General features: G+C 33.9%; 2 protein-coding genes across 2 annotated transcripts; one reads left to right on the forward strand and one right to left on the reverse strand.

Moving 5' to 3' along the window:
* Window positions 1-7,841: 7,841 nt before the first annotated feature.
* Window positions 7,842-10,030, reverse strand: LOC146921275 (F-box/kelch-repeat protein At3g06240-like). The gene has a single exon (XM_085714699.1). The coding sequence runs from the start codon at window positions 9,147-9,149 to the stop codon at window positions 7,947-7,949; it is 1,203 nt and encodes a 400-aa protein (XP_085570825.1). The 5' UTR covers window positions 9,150-10,030; the 3' UTR covers window positions 7,842-7,946.
* Window positions 10,031-10,085: 55 nt separating this feature from the next.
* Window positions 10,086-14,587, forward strand: LOC146921276 (serine/threonine-protein phosphatase PP2A catalytic subunit). The gene is made up of 6 exons (XM_085714700.1): window positions 10,086-10,485; window positions 12,347-12,461; window positions 13,075-13,183; window positions 13,258-13,335; window positions 13,750-13,941; window positions 14,029-14,587. Exons 1-6 carry the CDS (start codon window positions 10,233-10,235, stop codon window positions 14,200-14,202), a joined length of 921 nt encoding a protein of 306 aa, XP_085570826.1. The 5' UTR covers window positions 10,086-10,232; the 3' UTR covers window positions 14,203-14,587.
* The last annotated feature ends 129 nt before the right edge of the window (window positions 14,588-14,716 follow it).

Consider the following 14,716-nt stretch of genomic DNA (forward strand, 5'->3'; position numbering starts at 1 on the left):
TGAGTCAGTAGCCAAGGCTGCCTCATGCGCAGGGGCACATGGCTCATGCGCAAGGGTGCATGAGCCAGTAGCTCCTGTGTGATTTTTGTAGTTTTCGTCCATTTTTTTAAGCATTCTTCCGTCTTGAAATGCCTTGGAACTTGAAATGAATTTTCTTCAACTTGTATTGTCTTCAAAGACTTTCTAAGAACCATTTATCTTCAATCTTCATATCCTCGATCATTCATGTAATGTCTTGTTTTGTCGATTTACCTGATTTCTCACTAAAAAGACTCAAAACACTTATGGAGTTGCATGATTTAGGATAAAATTGAATTACAACGACTCAAATGAAAAAAATATAAAATGTTCGTCAAACCATTGACAACTCCTCCAAAATGACCTCTTATTTGTCTTCAAATGCAAAGAAAGTAACTAAAAACATAGCCAAAAATATCATATGATATTCCACCATCAGTTAATCATATCATATTTCAATTGAACTACATAGATATGGCATATTTCAATTATGTGAGATTTGTTAAACTAATTATAGTCAAGCGAGAAAAATGAAGAATCAAACAATGTTTAGTTGTGTTGCTTGATAGAAACCCGAAAATGATGCATATATTTGGTTTCATCCTTGCATCTTCATTAGCAACATCCTTTTTTTGTTTTTTATTTTTAAAAACTCAGGCAAGAGTTGACACTGTCCATGGAGTGTCAGTTCATTGTGGTAAGAGTTTGATTTTATAATCTTAAAGAATGGACGATTGTAAAATGGATATCGATGCTACTTTAATTAAAAAAAATCTTGTCTTCCCCTACTTTCTTATTATAAAAAATAGGAGTTGAAACCAGAACCATTTTATAATCTTTCATTTTCTACGAACACTTGATAAATTTTAGATATCCATGTTGCATTAGAATAGAGCCGCTTCTAGGGATGATAATTTGAACCAAGCCCGTTGAGCACCCCCAAAAATACAAGCAATGAGCAGGATAAATATTCGCATTTATGGGTTCGAGCTTGAACTTCGGTAATTACTCGCAAATTTGAATGAGTATAGGTGCGCGTACGGGTATCCGCTCCGCAGCCCGCACACATATAAATATATAACTTTTTTTTAGCAAATAAATATATAATTATAACATTTTTTTGAGTTACCATGATATTGGTACGAAGTTTCCACTGGTGCATAGCAATGACTCACCGTCATGGAACCTGTAGGGCAAGGTGGATTATCCCCTCTCAACCAGATTTTTTCCATACCGAAGAGTCGGTAATCAAATCCCTAACCACGTGTTTAAAGGGATCAAGTCCCTTACCACCTGAACCTATCCATTGTTGGTTATATAATTATAACTTTATATAACGTTAAAATTAATTCTTGTTAAAAAAAGGTTAAAATTAATTAATTTAACCTAAAACTTTGATATTTATTGTAAATATATGCCTTTGTTTTTAATAGTTTAGATGTTTTTTATTTGGTTTTTTTTTTTTGAGGGAAAACATGCTTATAGCATTTCATTAATAATAAGAGTTTCAATACAATTGGGTATATCAAAATAAACGGCGGGACTAGCTAAAGACGTGGCCTCTCTTGCAAGAGCATGAGCAACCACGTTGGCTTGTCGCCTAACAAACTTCACCCTAGAGTTAGAAAAGGAAGTATTGAACAAAGAACGACTGGAGGAAATAATGGAGCCAAATTCGGACAAGTCGTTCCTGGTAGAAAGGAAGGCATCAGCTGTCAACTTAGAGTCTGTTTCAAAATCCACATTGTCAAACTACATATCACTTAACCATTGCAAAGCAGAGTGCAACCCTAAAGCTTCACCCACATCCACCGAAACAGTACAAGGGTATGTCATAGTCTTAGCCAGAACAAACGTACCTTCTGCATCGCGAACACAAATACCAATACCTGTACGGTTGATGTGAGAAGAGAAGGCCCTAAAGCAGGGTATGTTTTTAATTTGGTTGTGATGTTGTTTTGTTATTTATTGTCTTTTTGTTTTCAAGCGGGTAATGAGTGCAAATATGGACACTTAGGTGCCCATAACATACAGAGACGACGGACACTAAACTTATTGTCAACGAGAGTACGAGCTCAGATACGAACATTTTTCAAACAAGGATATAGGGATGAAAACTATAATACTGTGTCTAGAAGGTGTCCATTGTCATCCCTAGTCAATCCTCATTGTTTAGAGCCTTAGGTGTTTGTATCAGACTATACAAGGTTTTTTTGAGTATGCACATATTCTCTTCCTCTCAATTTACTTCAAATCTTGGTGGCGGATTACAAGCATTTATTCATATAATAGTCCATTAGAAAATGTTCAATTTACATCTAATTGAAGAGATCACTCGTTATAACTTTTAAATTTTTTGATGTACAACTATTTCCATTCTAGCCACAAAAGGAAATATATGAGATGTATGAAAATTTCAAAATTGGAATCAAACTTGCGAGCAAACTATGATTGACTATTCTACAATGTGCCTTATGATATGGGAGAGTGGATTCTAATATATGGATCAAGTGTATGATATGGGAGATCCGCATTTGAGAGAAAATTGTTCGGTTCAGGTCGTTAATCCCACATTGATATGAATGTGCTAAATGTTAGATGTGGAAGAGTGATGACCCATATATCCCATATTTTAATTTTTTTTTTTTGGTGAGATGTAGTGTCTCTCTCTATGTTTCTAGAGCGTGGGACCTGTTTCCTCAGCTCCCAACCAAATCTAATTTTTGATATGGGAAATGACAATTTTATATTTATGATAAAATATATACAGTGTTCAACACAATATGTATACCGGTACTAGTTTTGCTGGTTACTCCCTTACATCTTTTTTATTAAAGGGAGAGACAATCCTTAAACACTAATATACTAGTAGATGGGAGAACATCTTGAAATTTAAGTATCATCTTTTAGTCAAGGCTCACGAGTTTAGATTTCTAAATAATACGTCATCGTAAAGGCAGGGCCAACTTAAGGAGAAGATGCAATGATAGAGTTTCTAGAGAGATTTGTGTAAAGGACAGGAGAAGAAAGAGGTTAATATTGTCTATATTCGAACTAACAAAAAAATGTATGTGGAGGACTTGATTAGCTAGTATTAGGATGCATGGAGGTGAAACATCCCGAGTTTTTCTCATCTTCTTTTTAGTCCTTTTGAAAATGAAAAGAAAAAGAAAGAAAAAAAAAAACATTGTATTGCAAAATAGTGAGGAAGGTATAAGGTATAAAAGAAAAATCAAAAGGGGTTTCTTTGATAATAGTGACTATAAATCAATGGAGGAAAACAAAAACAGTAAAATTCTTGCAAGAGCATGCAAACCCATTTATGTATTTACTCTCTTCTCTATTTTACCTTTGTTTTAGAAACTAGAACCTGTTCGTTACCTATTAAAATTAAGACAAACAAATTTATCCTAAAAAAATAAAAAAAAGAGAATATTAACATGACTTTAAAATTTTGAACAAAAGTGAAAAGTCAATGAAAATCCATGGTTGCTAGCTCTGAAGATGAAGAAACAAAGGGTTTTTAATTTAGATGACCAAAATCATTTGCTTCGCAAGAGTGAACAGGAAAAGGAGTAGCTAGGGATGGATGGAGAGGTACACCAAAATTCCAAAACAGAAGTACATGAAATTTTAACTGAAACTATTAATATGATCTATTTAGTTTGATCTAAGGGTCGTTTTTTATTTCTCTCACCTCTCACTTAATATATACTCCATCCATCTCTATATCTAAGCACCCATTTGACTTTATTTTTTTCCCTAAATCTAAACCCCTTTTCAAATTACTAGATGCATTTATTATTTTTTTCCTAAACATACCCTTAATTAATACTACTAACTTATCTTGAAATTTGAAAAGTCAAATTTAATACATATACAAACAAAGGACAATTTGGTAATATTAATACACAAAACAGACATATTAATTACACTGACAGTTTTTCTTAAGAAATGTGAAAAAAGTAAAGGGGGTTACATTAAGGGACGGAGGGAGTATCACAAAGCCTCCAATATCATGATGATCTCCAAAAATATTGTGATAAAGCTTTTCATGCATGCAGACTCTTGAGTATATCACAAGAACCACTTTCTTTTATCATATAGACAAAAGCCAAATCCTAATTAAGAAGCACATATACATATATTATGGGCATGGGAATGTGGCCCAAATGGAAAACCTAAATACCAATCTGAACAATCATTCTAAAATCTTTCATCACTGACTCTACTATTTATTGATTAAATTTTTTAATTCCCTTAGCTGAACGAGGGCATCTAACATGTTACTGACTTGAAGTATTCTTGCTCTGAAGCCTATTGTGAGTGGGAAGTGGCCCTATTCCTCTGCTGGATCTAACAGCGTCGGGTGAGGAGGGTGTTTCTAGGTCGGACTATCTCTCATATATAGCAGGGTCCTTGCCCGAGTCGCTGAAAGTGTTCACTTTTCTTTCTTTTGAAGGTTGTTAGTTGTTTTTCCAACTATGGTGCTTATTGGAAGTTGTGGGCTTATCAGGTTGTTGATTGGCAAGAGCTTGGCGAGTTCTAGCTGCAAGGATTTGGTGTTTTGTGTCCTATTTCCTCTGGATTCTCTTGGTTTCTTTATGTTTGTTTGGTTCTTAGATTACAGCTTGTACTCCCCTTTGTTGTTTTGTTGTTTCTTTTTGAGGAATAAGTTGTTTACTCAGCTTTTGTATATCGTTTATTATACGCAGTCGAGTCTGTCCGCTCTTTTTATTGCGTTAATGAGTATAAATTATGAACGGAATTTTTTTTATAAAGTTTTTTATTAAAATTATTTGATTTTAATTAAAATTATAGGTTATATATTGTTCTGGATCGACTAAAAAGTTAATTCAACGCTGACAATCAAACGTCCACCAGAACAAGGCGCGCTGCCGGGAGGAATACGCAAGCAACGAGACATACCATTTTGGTAAAAGGGATATAACTTTTAGTAAAAGAAAATTTGTGTCTATGGTCAGCAGACCATTTTCCCCTTTTCTTTGATTTAGGAATGAAACCCTCAAGGCCTTTAGTAGCATAACCTCAGAATTTTTTAGTCTGCAACAGTTGAGGAAATCAATCAACTCTTCTTCAGCCATAGGATATATAAGCCACTTTCATCTTCTCATCAAATTGAGATTCTGAAATGACTTCATCAGTAACTTTAGGGCCTTCAGTAGCCTCCACCAACTGGCATGCAGCAACATCAACATTTGCTTCAACAGACAGTTTTTCGACAACATCCACCACATTTCAGTCTGCAATTTCAGGATACATTGCATCAACAGCTTTCAGAGGATCAACATCCACTTGCATCTGAGGCTTTGATTTGTCTCCAAATTTCAGTCTGTCTTCATTCAGAGCTTTTTGAACCAAATCCTTGAAAAGAACACATTGTGAGATTTTATGTCCTAGAAAATTATGAAATATACAAAAAAACCTCTATTTTTACGTTGCTCTAGTGGTGGAATTTTTAGGCCCTTAGGCACTACCATATGACCATCAGCAACTAAGAGATCAAAAATCTCATCACATGTTGTTACATCAAATGTATAGGTTCTAGGAACATATTTTTCATTTTTTGTTTCGACGGGATTCTTCCCATCAAATGGCCTTAACAATTTTCATGTGTAAGGAGGTCAAAGTTTTAACTCAACAACATTAACCTCACAATCTTTGACATCTTCAAAGGCTATGTCGAATTCTTGGTCACTATCATTGGTTTCAACATAAGCAACACTTTCTTATGATATTTATGAGCTCTAACTTTTTCAGTTTTCAGTCTTTCGACCTGTCAAACTCTATCAGTCAACTGGGCCATATCTCTCAAGTGTTGAGTGTCTAACTTATTCCTAATGGAATAATCTAGGCCACCAACAACCATTTCGACTAACTCATGCTCATGAACTTGAGTGAAACTTCTAGCCTTTAACAATTTGAATGAATTCAAATAATCATCAATGGACTCAAGCGTCTTTCTCCTAACACTGGCCAATTCTTTCAGACTTATCTTAGATTGTCCCATGTAGAATTTTGTTTATGAGACTAATGATATTTTTAAGTTAAAAAATAATGAATAAAATAAAAATTAAAAAGTTGATTTTTTTGTCTTTTAGTGTGTCACGTGGCGTGCCATGATTGGTCCACGTGGCACACCGTTAGTTTTGTTTTTTTTAACAGATACTTATCAGAAGGACTAATGGCAAACAAAAAAAAAGTGCAGGGACTAAACACACATTTAAACCAATTTAATTTGAGTTTGAATTTCATTTCGTTTTCATTTTGTTACTGGCTGGTTCCCCAACCTTCGCGGCAATTTCCCTCTAATTTTCTTTCATTCACAATTTTTTTTTGAAGGATCTCATTCACAATTTTTATTGATTTATAAACAACCAAAAATGAGCATTGTCATTTTGCCGATAAAAATACACATAAAAAATAACCAAAAGTTAATATATTCTACTAATAAAATGGATACATAATTGTCTTGTGAGTATAGCTCAATTGGTTAGATGAAGAAACTAATAAAATGAATACATAATTGTCCTGTGAGCATAGCTCACGTGGTTAGATGAAGAAAAGAATTGAAAAAAGATTAACCTTATGTTGTTGCTGAAACAAAATGTGGTACAGTACAAAGAAAGAGATATTATATGTCCGATATTAATGTGCACGAAGTTTAGTGCTTTTCAAATTCAATTTTTTTCTAGTATGAGTTGATTTTCATCAATATAAAATTATAGTAGCAATTTTGAAAATAGAAATAAAATCAACCACCAAAATAAGATGGGTTAATACTGCTTTTGATCTCTGTAATATTAGCGAATTCTGGTTTTAGTCTTTGTAAAATAAAAAATTTAGATTATGTCCTTGTAATTTCAGATTCCTCCACTTTTGGTCCCTTATTTTACCACATCAGCAGAATCTGCATAAATTACGTCCCTGTAATTTCAGATTCCTCCGACTTTTGATCCTGTAATTTCAGATTCCTCTACTTTTGGTCCCTCATTTCACGTGCCATGTATGCAGATTCTTTTGACGTGATGAAATGAGGGACCAAAAGTGGAAGAATCTGAAATTACCGGGACAAAATCTATTTTTTTTACAAGGACTAAAACTGAAATTTGCTAATATTACATGGACCAAAAGCGGTATTAACCCAAATAAGATTTATGAATCAAGATTTGAAATATCAAATGCTTTCTTAATTTAACTTGTACATAATAATGAAGATATGTCCCAACAGAAGGCCACATTTTTTTTAATGGTGTGCAAATGAATATGCACTACCTTAAATAGATTAGATTAAAATAGAGAAATTACAAGAAAACCGGGGCACATGAAGCCTAACCCATTATAAGCAAAAAAAACAACAGATTAAATAAAATTCAGCCTAAAAGGGTTTGCTAACACAAAATTCATTCCAAAGTGAATCAATCACTACACACCCAATGCACAATTAAGCTTGGCTGCGTATGAGCACGAAACCAAATTGCAAAAGAAAGAGGTACATAGGTTGACCAACATCAGACAAAGATTATTGAGAGCAGAGAGTGAATCCGACCGCCAACACGGTAACTATCGAGTCCACTCGCACCAACCATTTATTGTGATAATCAACAACAAATTAACAGTCATTTCTAGCCTAACAGTCTGAATTCAATCATTATGGACTGAACTAGATTTCACGATGAGGACGACCACCAAACACTAACGCTGTGTCGACAAACCAAACCAGGAAAACTCCAAATCTCAACAGATCTAGAAGAATCAGAAATCACAAGTGATGAATCAACACGACAACGTGTTTGCGGAAGGATAACAACACACATTCACAATATATCTGACAGTCGCGATACAAGATAAATCATAACAACCACCACAATCATATTACTCTTGGATGGGCGAAAGTAAGAAAATAATTATTGGTTTATTCCTCCAATTGGAAGACTACTTTGTTTATAAATTATTGTCTTACCCCAAAATCTATATCCTTCAAAATTGAGCTGCTCGACCATCAGGGTACTCAAGTCAATGCAAACTAGTGTGCCATCCTCTATATTAGAGAATATATATCTCTTATTTCCAGATGTGATAGGACGTTCAATGCAGGGTAGGGGACAAACAATGTAGAGTTTAGTCCATGATTCTTTTACACCAATTTCACCTAAAACAGATATATGTAAAGTATCATTTTGTTTATAATGCGATATTAAAGCAATGAATCCATTTAAAACCACCAAGTCTTTCCATGCCATTTGAAAAATTCGACTATCACACTCTGAGGGTATGGGTGTTATCAGGAAGGCCTCTTTGCTTAGATCAAATGATAATAGATATACCTCATCAACTCTATCAATGTCATAGCCATCTTCACCCAACCAATGACACATTCCATCCAAGCAAATTCCATCTTCTCTATAATCATAAGGGACATTAGAATGAAGTTTCCTCCACGAGTTACTTCGTAGGCTATATATCTCCCAAAAGAGATCATAAGATACATCTTCTAATGATAAATCATCAATGTCATTATCAATGTCACTTTTTGGATTATACATTAACTGTCTGATCACCTTATATTCATCTCCAATAGAAACATAACCAAAACCATGCCTAGTAATTTCAACATCCACATAGGGTACCGACTCACAATGGCTAATAGGAACAACCTTAAATTCATCAGTAGTTGGATTCCACAATACAACTCTATTATTTGGTTGTGATGTGCTAACTAGGCAAAGAATCCCATTAATACTACCAGATCCCACCACATCAAATTCAGGGTCAGCCTCTTCAAATGGATTTGGCCAGTCTAATTTAGTTTTATTCTGACACCTCTCGCCAAAAAGAGAATATAACACAAATTTAAGTTCAGAATCGATGGTCACAGTTTCAAGTTGGAGTAAAGAGGTATCCTTGTAATAAGAATGATTCTGACATAATAAATTTTTGCGAAACATGCTCATGAAATAAGGGTTATTAAATAAGCTAGACCACGATTTGCGTACGCATCCAAAACGATTCAATGACTTCACAGACAATTTTGACAAAATAGAGAAGACAAGATCATCAGGTATATCATTTCTAACCTTTTTAATTTTTGCCGCAAAAGATTTCTCCATCTCCTTCGACTTTAGAATTTGGCTTGCTATTGTAAACGGCGGCGTGAAGTTAAGAGTTGTTTTTGTTTTCAAGAGTGAACAAATCAATATGAATATTAGGTTTATATAAAAATAAATCTTCTTATTTATAGATGGAGAAAACTTATGTGTGGTACCCTACATCCGGTTAGTGTTGTTCTCCCATCAACATATGACACGTCAATTATATTAGGCTTAAACGCACTATTCACCCCTTAAGTTTTCAAAAGTAGCGGTTTTGGCCCCCTTTAAGAAAATGGCAAAAGTGACCCTCATGTTTACCCCCTTTTGGAAAACCTTAATTTTGACCCATTCAACCATACATGTCATACCACCTGGTATTTTTTTGTTTTTTATTTTTATTTTAATCCATAAATTCCACGCGTATAATAGTTTATCGATGTATCAAAATTGTAGAAGAGTCGGTGATTATGCAATATGCTAATCAAAATAGTTAATAACGTCGAAATGTTTTGTTAATGTCATATAAGTTCTTGAAAAAACTTAATTAGTGTAATATTAGTCCTACTTATTTATTGTTATATCATTCCTTATAAGTTTTCGTGAGCTTAACTCAGTTGGGTATAAACAATGAATAATATATACAAAGTTTGAGGTTCGAACACCGGCCGTCAATATTAACATCAATAAATATTTTAAATAATTGTGTAGAATCAGAAACTATTTTAGAATTTCAATATAATAAAAGATTATTGGAACAAAAATGACTACTTTTTAAAAATATTTTTTGTTTTGAATATCTCTTTATAGTATCTCTCTCATTATTATACTATCATTTCTTCCCATTTTCATTTTCACCAGAAAAACTACAAGATTGAATTCAAAGAAGAAAAAAAAAAAAAAAAAAACTTAACGAAATGAAATGATTAATACAAGAAGCAGTAATATAAAGAAACCATTATTCTCAAAACGCATCGTTTCGCTCTCTTTCTCTTTCTCTTTCTTTCGCACCAAACCCTCATCTTCATCTTCTCCGACGAATCTCCGGCGACCGTCGCCGTCTGATCTCCGATCTCATCGGATCTGAAGAACAATCTTTCAACCATGCCGTCACACGCGGATCTGGATCGGCAGATCGAGAGTCTCATGGAGTGCAAGCCTTTACCGGAGGCGGATGTGAAGGCGCTATGCGATCAAGCGAGAGCGATTCTTGTTGAGGAATGGAACGTTCAACCGGTGAAGTGTCCTGTTACGGTTTGTGGTGATATTCATGGTCAATTTTATGATCTGATTGAGCTTTTTCGGATTGGTGGAAATGCTCCGGATACTAATTATCTCTTTATGGGAGATTATGTAGGTTAGTTTCTTGAATTCGATTCTTAAAATTCCTAATTTTTTGTTTTCTTGAGGTTAATTTGATTTATTTAGGGTTTGATTATTGGTTTTATGAGGTTAATTTGATTTATATATATATAGTGTTTTGTTTTCGGTTTTGCTGATTTTTGGTTTTATGAGCTGAATTAGATGTATATAGGGTTTGAATTTTGGTTTTGGTATTTCTTGGTTTATGAGGTGAATTTGATGCATATAGGGTGTGATTTTTGGTTCTTGGTGATGTTTGCTTTTATGAGGTGAATTTTATGCATATAAGGTTTGATTTTTTATTTTGGTAATTTTTGTTCTTGAGATGAATTATTGGTTTTGTGTTGTATTTGAGTCTATTTTGTTGGTTTTTGATGAGTGTTTGGTTGTTATATTTGAAGATAGTTATTTCAGTTCTATAAGGTGAATTGATGTATATTGAGTTTGATATATTATCGGTGTTGTGTTCGAATTTTGGTAGTTTTTTTTTTGTTTTATAGTTTAATTTGATATTGTAATAATTGCTTCTTTTATATGTTGGAGTCTTTTTTGGAAAGGGTTTTGTTTATGATGTTTTCTGAAAAATGGAAATTGCTGTTTTTAGTTGGTTGTATTTGTTTGACTAATTGGTGAGTGATTGTGTAAAATTGTCATGTTTGTTGTGTAACTGTTGAAGCAACATGATTTAGATGCTTCTTTCGCTGTTTATTGATATGTAGTCAGCTAGTTTGGATCAATATCAAAGCAATGTCGAGATCATGTGATTAGTCAAATTTTGTAGTTTAATTTTGATACGGTGTAGAAAGTTTTGCACTTTCAACAAATCACAACCAATCATATGTTTGATTTTAGAAGTAGTTTTGATCAAAGTCAAACATTTCAAATGATCAGTCGATTACGATTGATTGACAGTGTAAAAATCTTTACCCTGACAGTGTTATATGGATTAAGTACTAACTTTTTTTTTTTTTTTTTTTTTATAAATGTCACGCTAGTTTGTTTTATGCATGTTTTATTAGTTGCCTGACTAAATCTTGACCATTTCTGTCCGTATTGTGTTATAATTTATAGCTTCATGTCACTGTTGAAATGTATAATATCCTCATTTTTTCAGATCTTGGTTTTAGTTATGTGCCATTTGTTTAAAGGAGAATTGTTTGATAAAACTTGTCTTTTTATTTTTCTTGGCCCCCTCCTGCTTTTCTGTTGGAATGATTGTTAATGTTATTCATGTATGATAGAATTTTTGGTTTGGAATTGGATATACATATCATTTTATGGGAGTGCAGTTACTATCACACCGTAGGGGGTTAGGGTGGTGCCGGTGTGCAACACAATTAAGAAACGGGGAGATATAAGTTTGAGCTCAAAAAATTGGATAAATGTAAAATAGTCTTGCTAGTTGTGAATTTCTTAATGTTTTAAGTTTGTGTGAGTGGCAAGTGATGACAAGAGAGAGATTGTTCAATGAACTTGAAACTTGTATGAGAGGATTTTATAGGATAAATGTCAGTGCTAAGTGAAGTTCTATTGTCAAAGTGTCTATATTTTGACGGAATTTGCTGATAGCATAAAAATGACATAAGTGTGATAGCATAAAAATGACATAAGTGACATATGTTTGTATTGAGGTATCAAAATTGAGTGTTACTGTAATATATTTTGAGGGAAGGTTATGAGGCTTAACAACTTCAATATCTGAGGATGTTACTAGATTCAGATGTAATAAGGTGCCAACTTTGGCTATAACCATTCTTTGATTCGCTTACTGGATTTAATTATTATGTTCAAATTAGATTATTTGCATCGTGGGAACCACTACAATTTCCTAATAATTCTGGCATAAATTTATGCAGATCGTGGGTACTATTCAGTGGAGACTGTTTCACTTTTGGTGGCACTGAAAGTACGCTATAGAGATAGAATTACAATTCTCAGGGGAAATCATGAGAGCCGTCAAATTACTCAAGTGTAAGAACACTTTCTTCTCCAATTACTCATTGCTATTTGCGTATGTAAATATTATCATGTTTAAGCTGAAGTTTCATTATAATTCTTGCTTAAAGTTTAAGAATAGGTTAATGATGAGCATCTCCAATTACTCCATTCATTGTGTTTATGTTTTACAACTTTCTGCTGGCTCCATCCATCTATCTCAATGTAAAGTTCAATGCAGGGAAGGGGGGTTCGGTTAGGAGCCGCAACTTGATTTTTTGCAATCATATTATGATATTCTTATTTTTCTATATCTTTCTCAGTATTCTGGGTGATGTTCTGGATAGTGTTTTAGTGAGTTTTTAAGGCTTTAGAGAAAGAGTTGTAAAGTGTGTGGTGAATGGATAGTGGTTTTACCAAGGGCACCATGGAGCGTACAAGTGAAACATCATATCTGGCTTGTGTGCGTATCCGAGTGAATGTGCTATTGTGTAGACGTGAATTACGTGGTTCATGCCTGTGAATGCCAATCTGTTATTGGTTTGGGATGATATGAAATTGGAAAAGAGAAAAATGTAATCTTTGAATATAAGAAACATAAAAGGAATTTTATTTTGGAAGTTGTTAATTTGTTTTCTTACCATTTCAGGTATGGTTTCTACGATGAATGCTTGAGAAAATATGGAAATGCCAATGTCTGGAAATTCTTTACCGATTTGTTTGATTATTTACCTCTGACTGCCCTCATTGAGAGTCAGGTTTGAACTTCAATATGTTTCAAAATGTTTCTCTGATTTCTTTATGCCATTGTCTAACACCTTTTTTATTGCAGATTTTCTGTTTGCATGGAGGTCTCTCACCATCTTTGGATACACTGGATAATATCCGCGCCTTGGATCGCATACAGGAGGTTTGTGTGTTATTAAATGGCTATTATAACTGGCAATATCTTACCAATGTAAATTATTTGATACTAAGAACATTTTTATGCAAAGCATGTTCCAAGTTAAAGATCTTTTTTCCCCTAAAGTATGGTATGCAAAGTAATATATTTTATTTGATATTTCAACTTGCAATTCTTCGTTGTAGTTTGTAATTGCTTTCATGTTTCATTTTGTCGATAGTTTAGAAAGTTGTCTGCATTTTTCTTTTTGGTTGAATCAACTATTAATTATTTGCTTCAGCCTTACCATGTGCTCTATGCCTCTTTGGATGTTTCATGTTTCCCTCATTTAATATTTCATTTCTGTATTGCCTAAAACCATGTCGTAGAGGTTGACTGGATATATTGCCTGGCAAGTGACAATTTTGCTTTTCAATATAGGTTCCGCATGAAGGACCAATGTGTGATCTCTTGTGGTCTGACCCAGACGATCGTTGTGGTTGGGGTATATCTCCACGTGGTGCTGGATATACGTTTGGACAGGATATAGCTGCTCAGTTCAATCACACAAATGGTCTCTCGCTGATATCTAGAGCTCATCAGCTTGTGATGGAAGGATACAATTGGTGCCAGGTGACTGACCGTAACACTTAGATTGATTCATTTCAAGGATACTTATTACGCTCTATGTATTGACTGTCTTTTTTATTACTCTTTTAGGAGAAGAATGTGGTGACTGTTTTTAGTGCTCCAAATTACTGCTACCGATGTGGGAATATGGCTGCCATTCTGGAAATTGGAGAGAATATGGATCAGAATTTTCTGCAGTTTGATCCAGCTCCAAGGCAAATTGAGCCTGACACTACACGAAAGACACCGGATTATTTTTTGTAACTTCATATATCTCCCTGTATGTAGTTACTTCTTTCTGCTATTACTGTAGATTTGTCTTTAAGAAAAAGAGGAGTTTCACTGTTTAAGTGGTGGAGGGTTATCATCAACAACATAATTCTTTCTTTTTGGAGTTTGTCTGCTGCTGCTGCTGTCTGTCTTATTTGGACAAGAAACCAATAGAATTGACACAATTGGTATTGTATATTTTTGATAGGAGGAAGCGGCAATAACATGGTATATCTTGTGCTGTAATTTTTTTTAATTAAATCTCAAGTTAGAGAGCAGATTTTTGAGTTGTGACCACCATGTTCATTTAAGATTGTGAATGGTTACAAGTGCAGGTGTTGATTTTTACATAAAATTGAGTCATATTATTATGATATCATATCATGGGTAGGGTTGGTGGAGCCTGTTGCTTAGAAACTCTTGAAATAGGGAATTAAGGAGGTTTTTTTTTAGATTAAAATATAAATAGTTGTCTTCATTAGTACGTGGAATATCGTTTATATTTCTT

Source organism: Medicago sativa, chromosome 5 (genome assembly GCF_051527215.1).
Source record: "Medicago sativa cultivar Bolivia chromosome 5, Bolivia_mono, whole genome shotgun sequence".
Classification (NCBI taxonomy): Eukaryota; Viridiplantae; Streptophyta; class Magnoliopsida; order Fabales; family Fabaceae; genus Medicago; species Medicago sativa.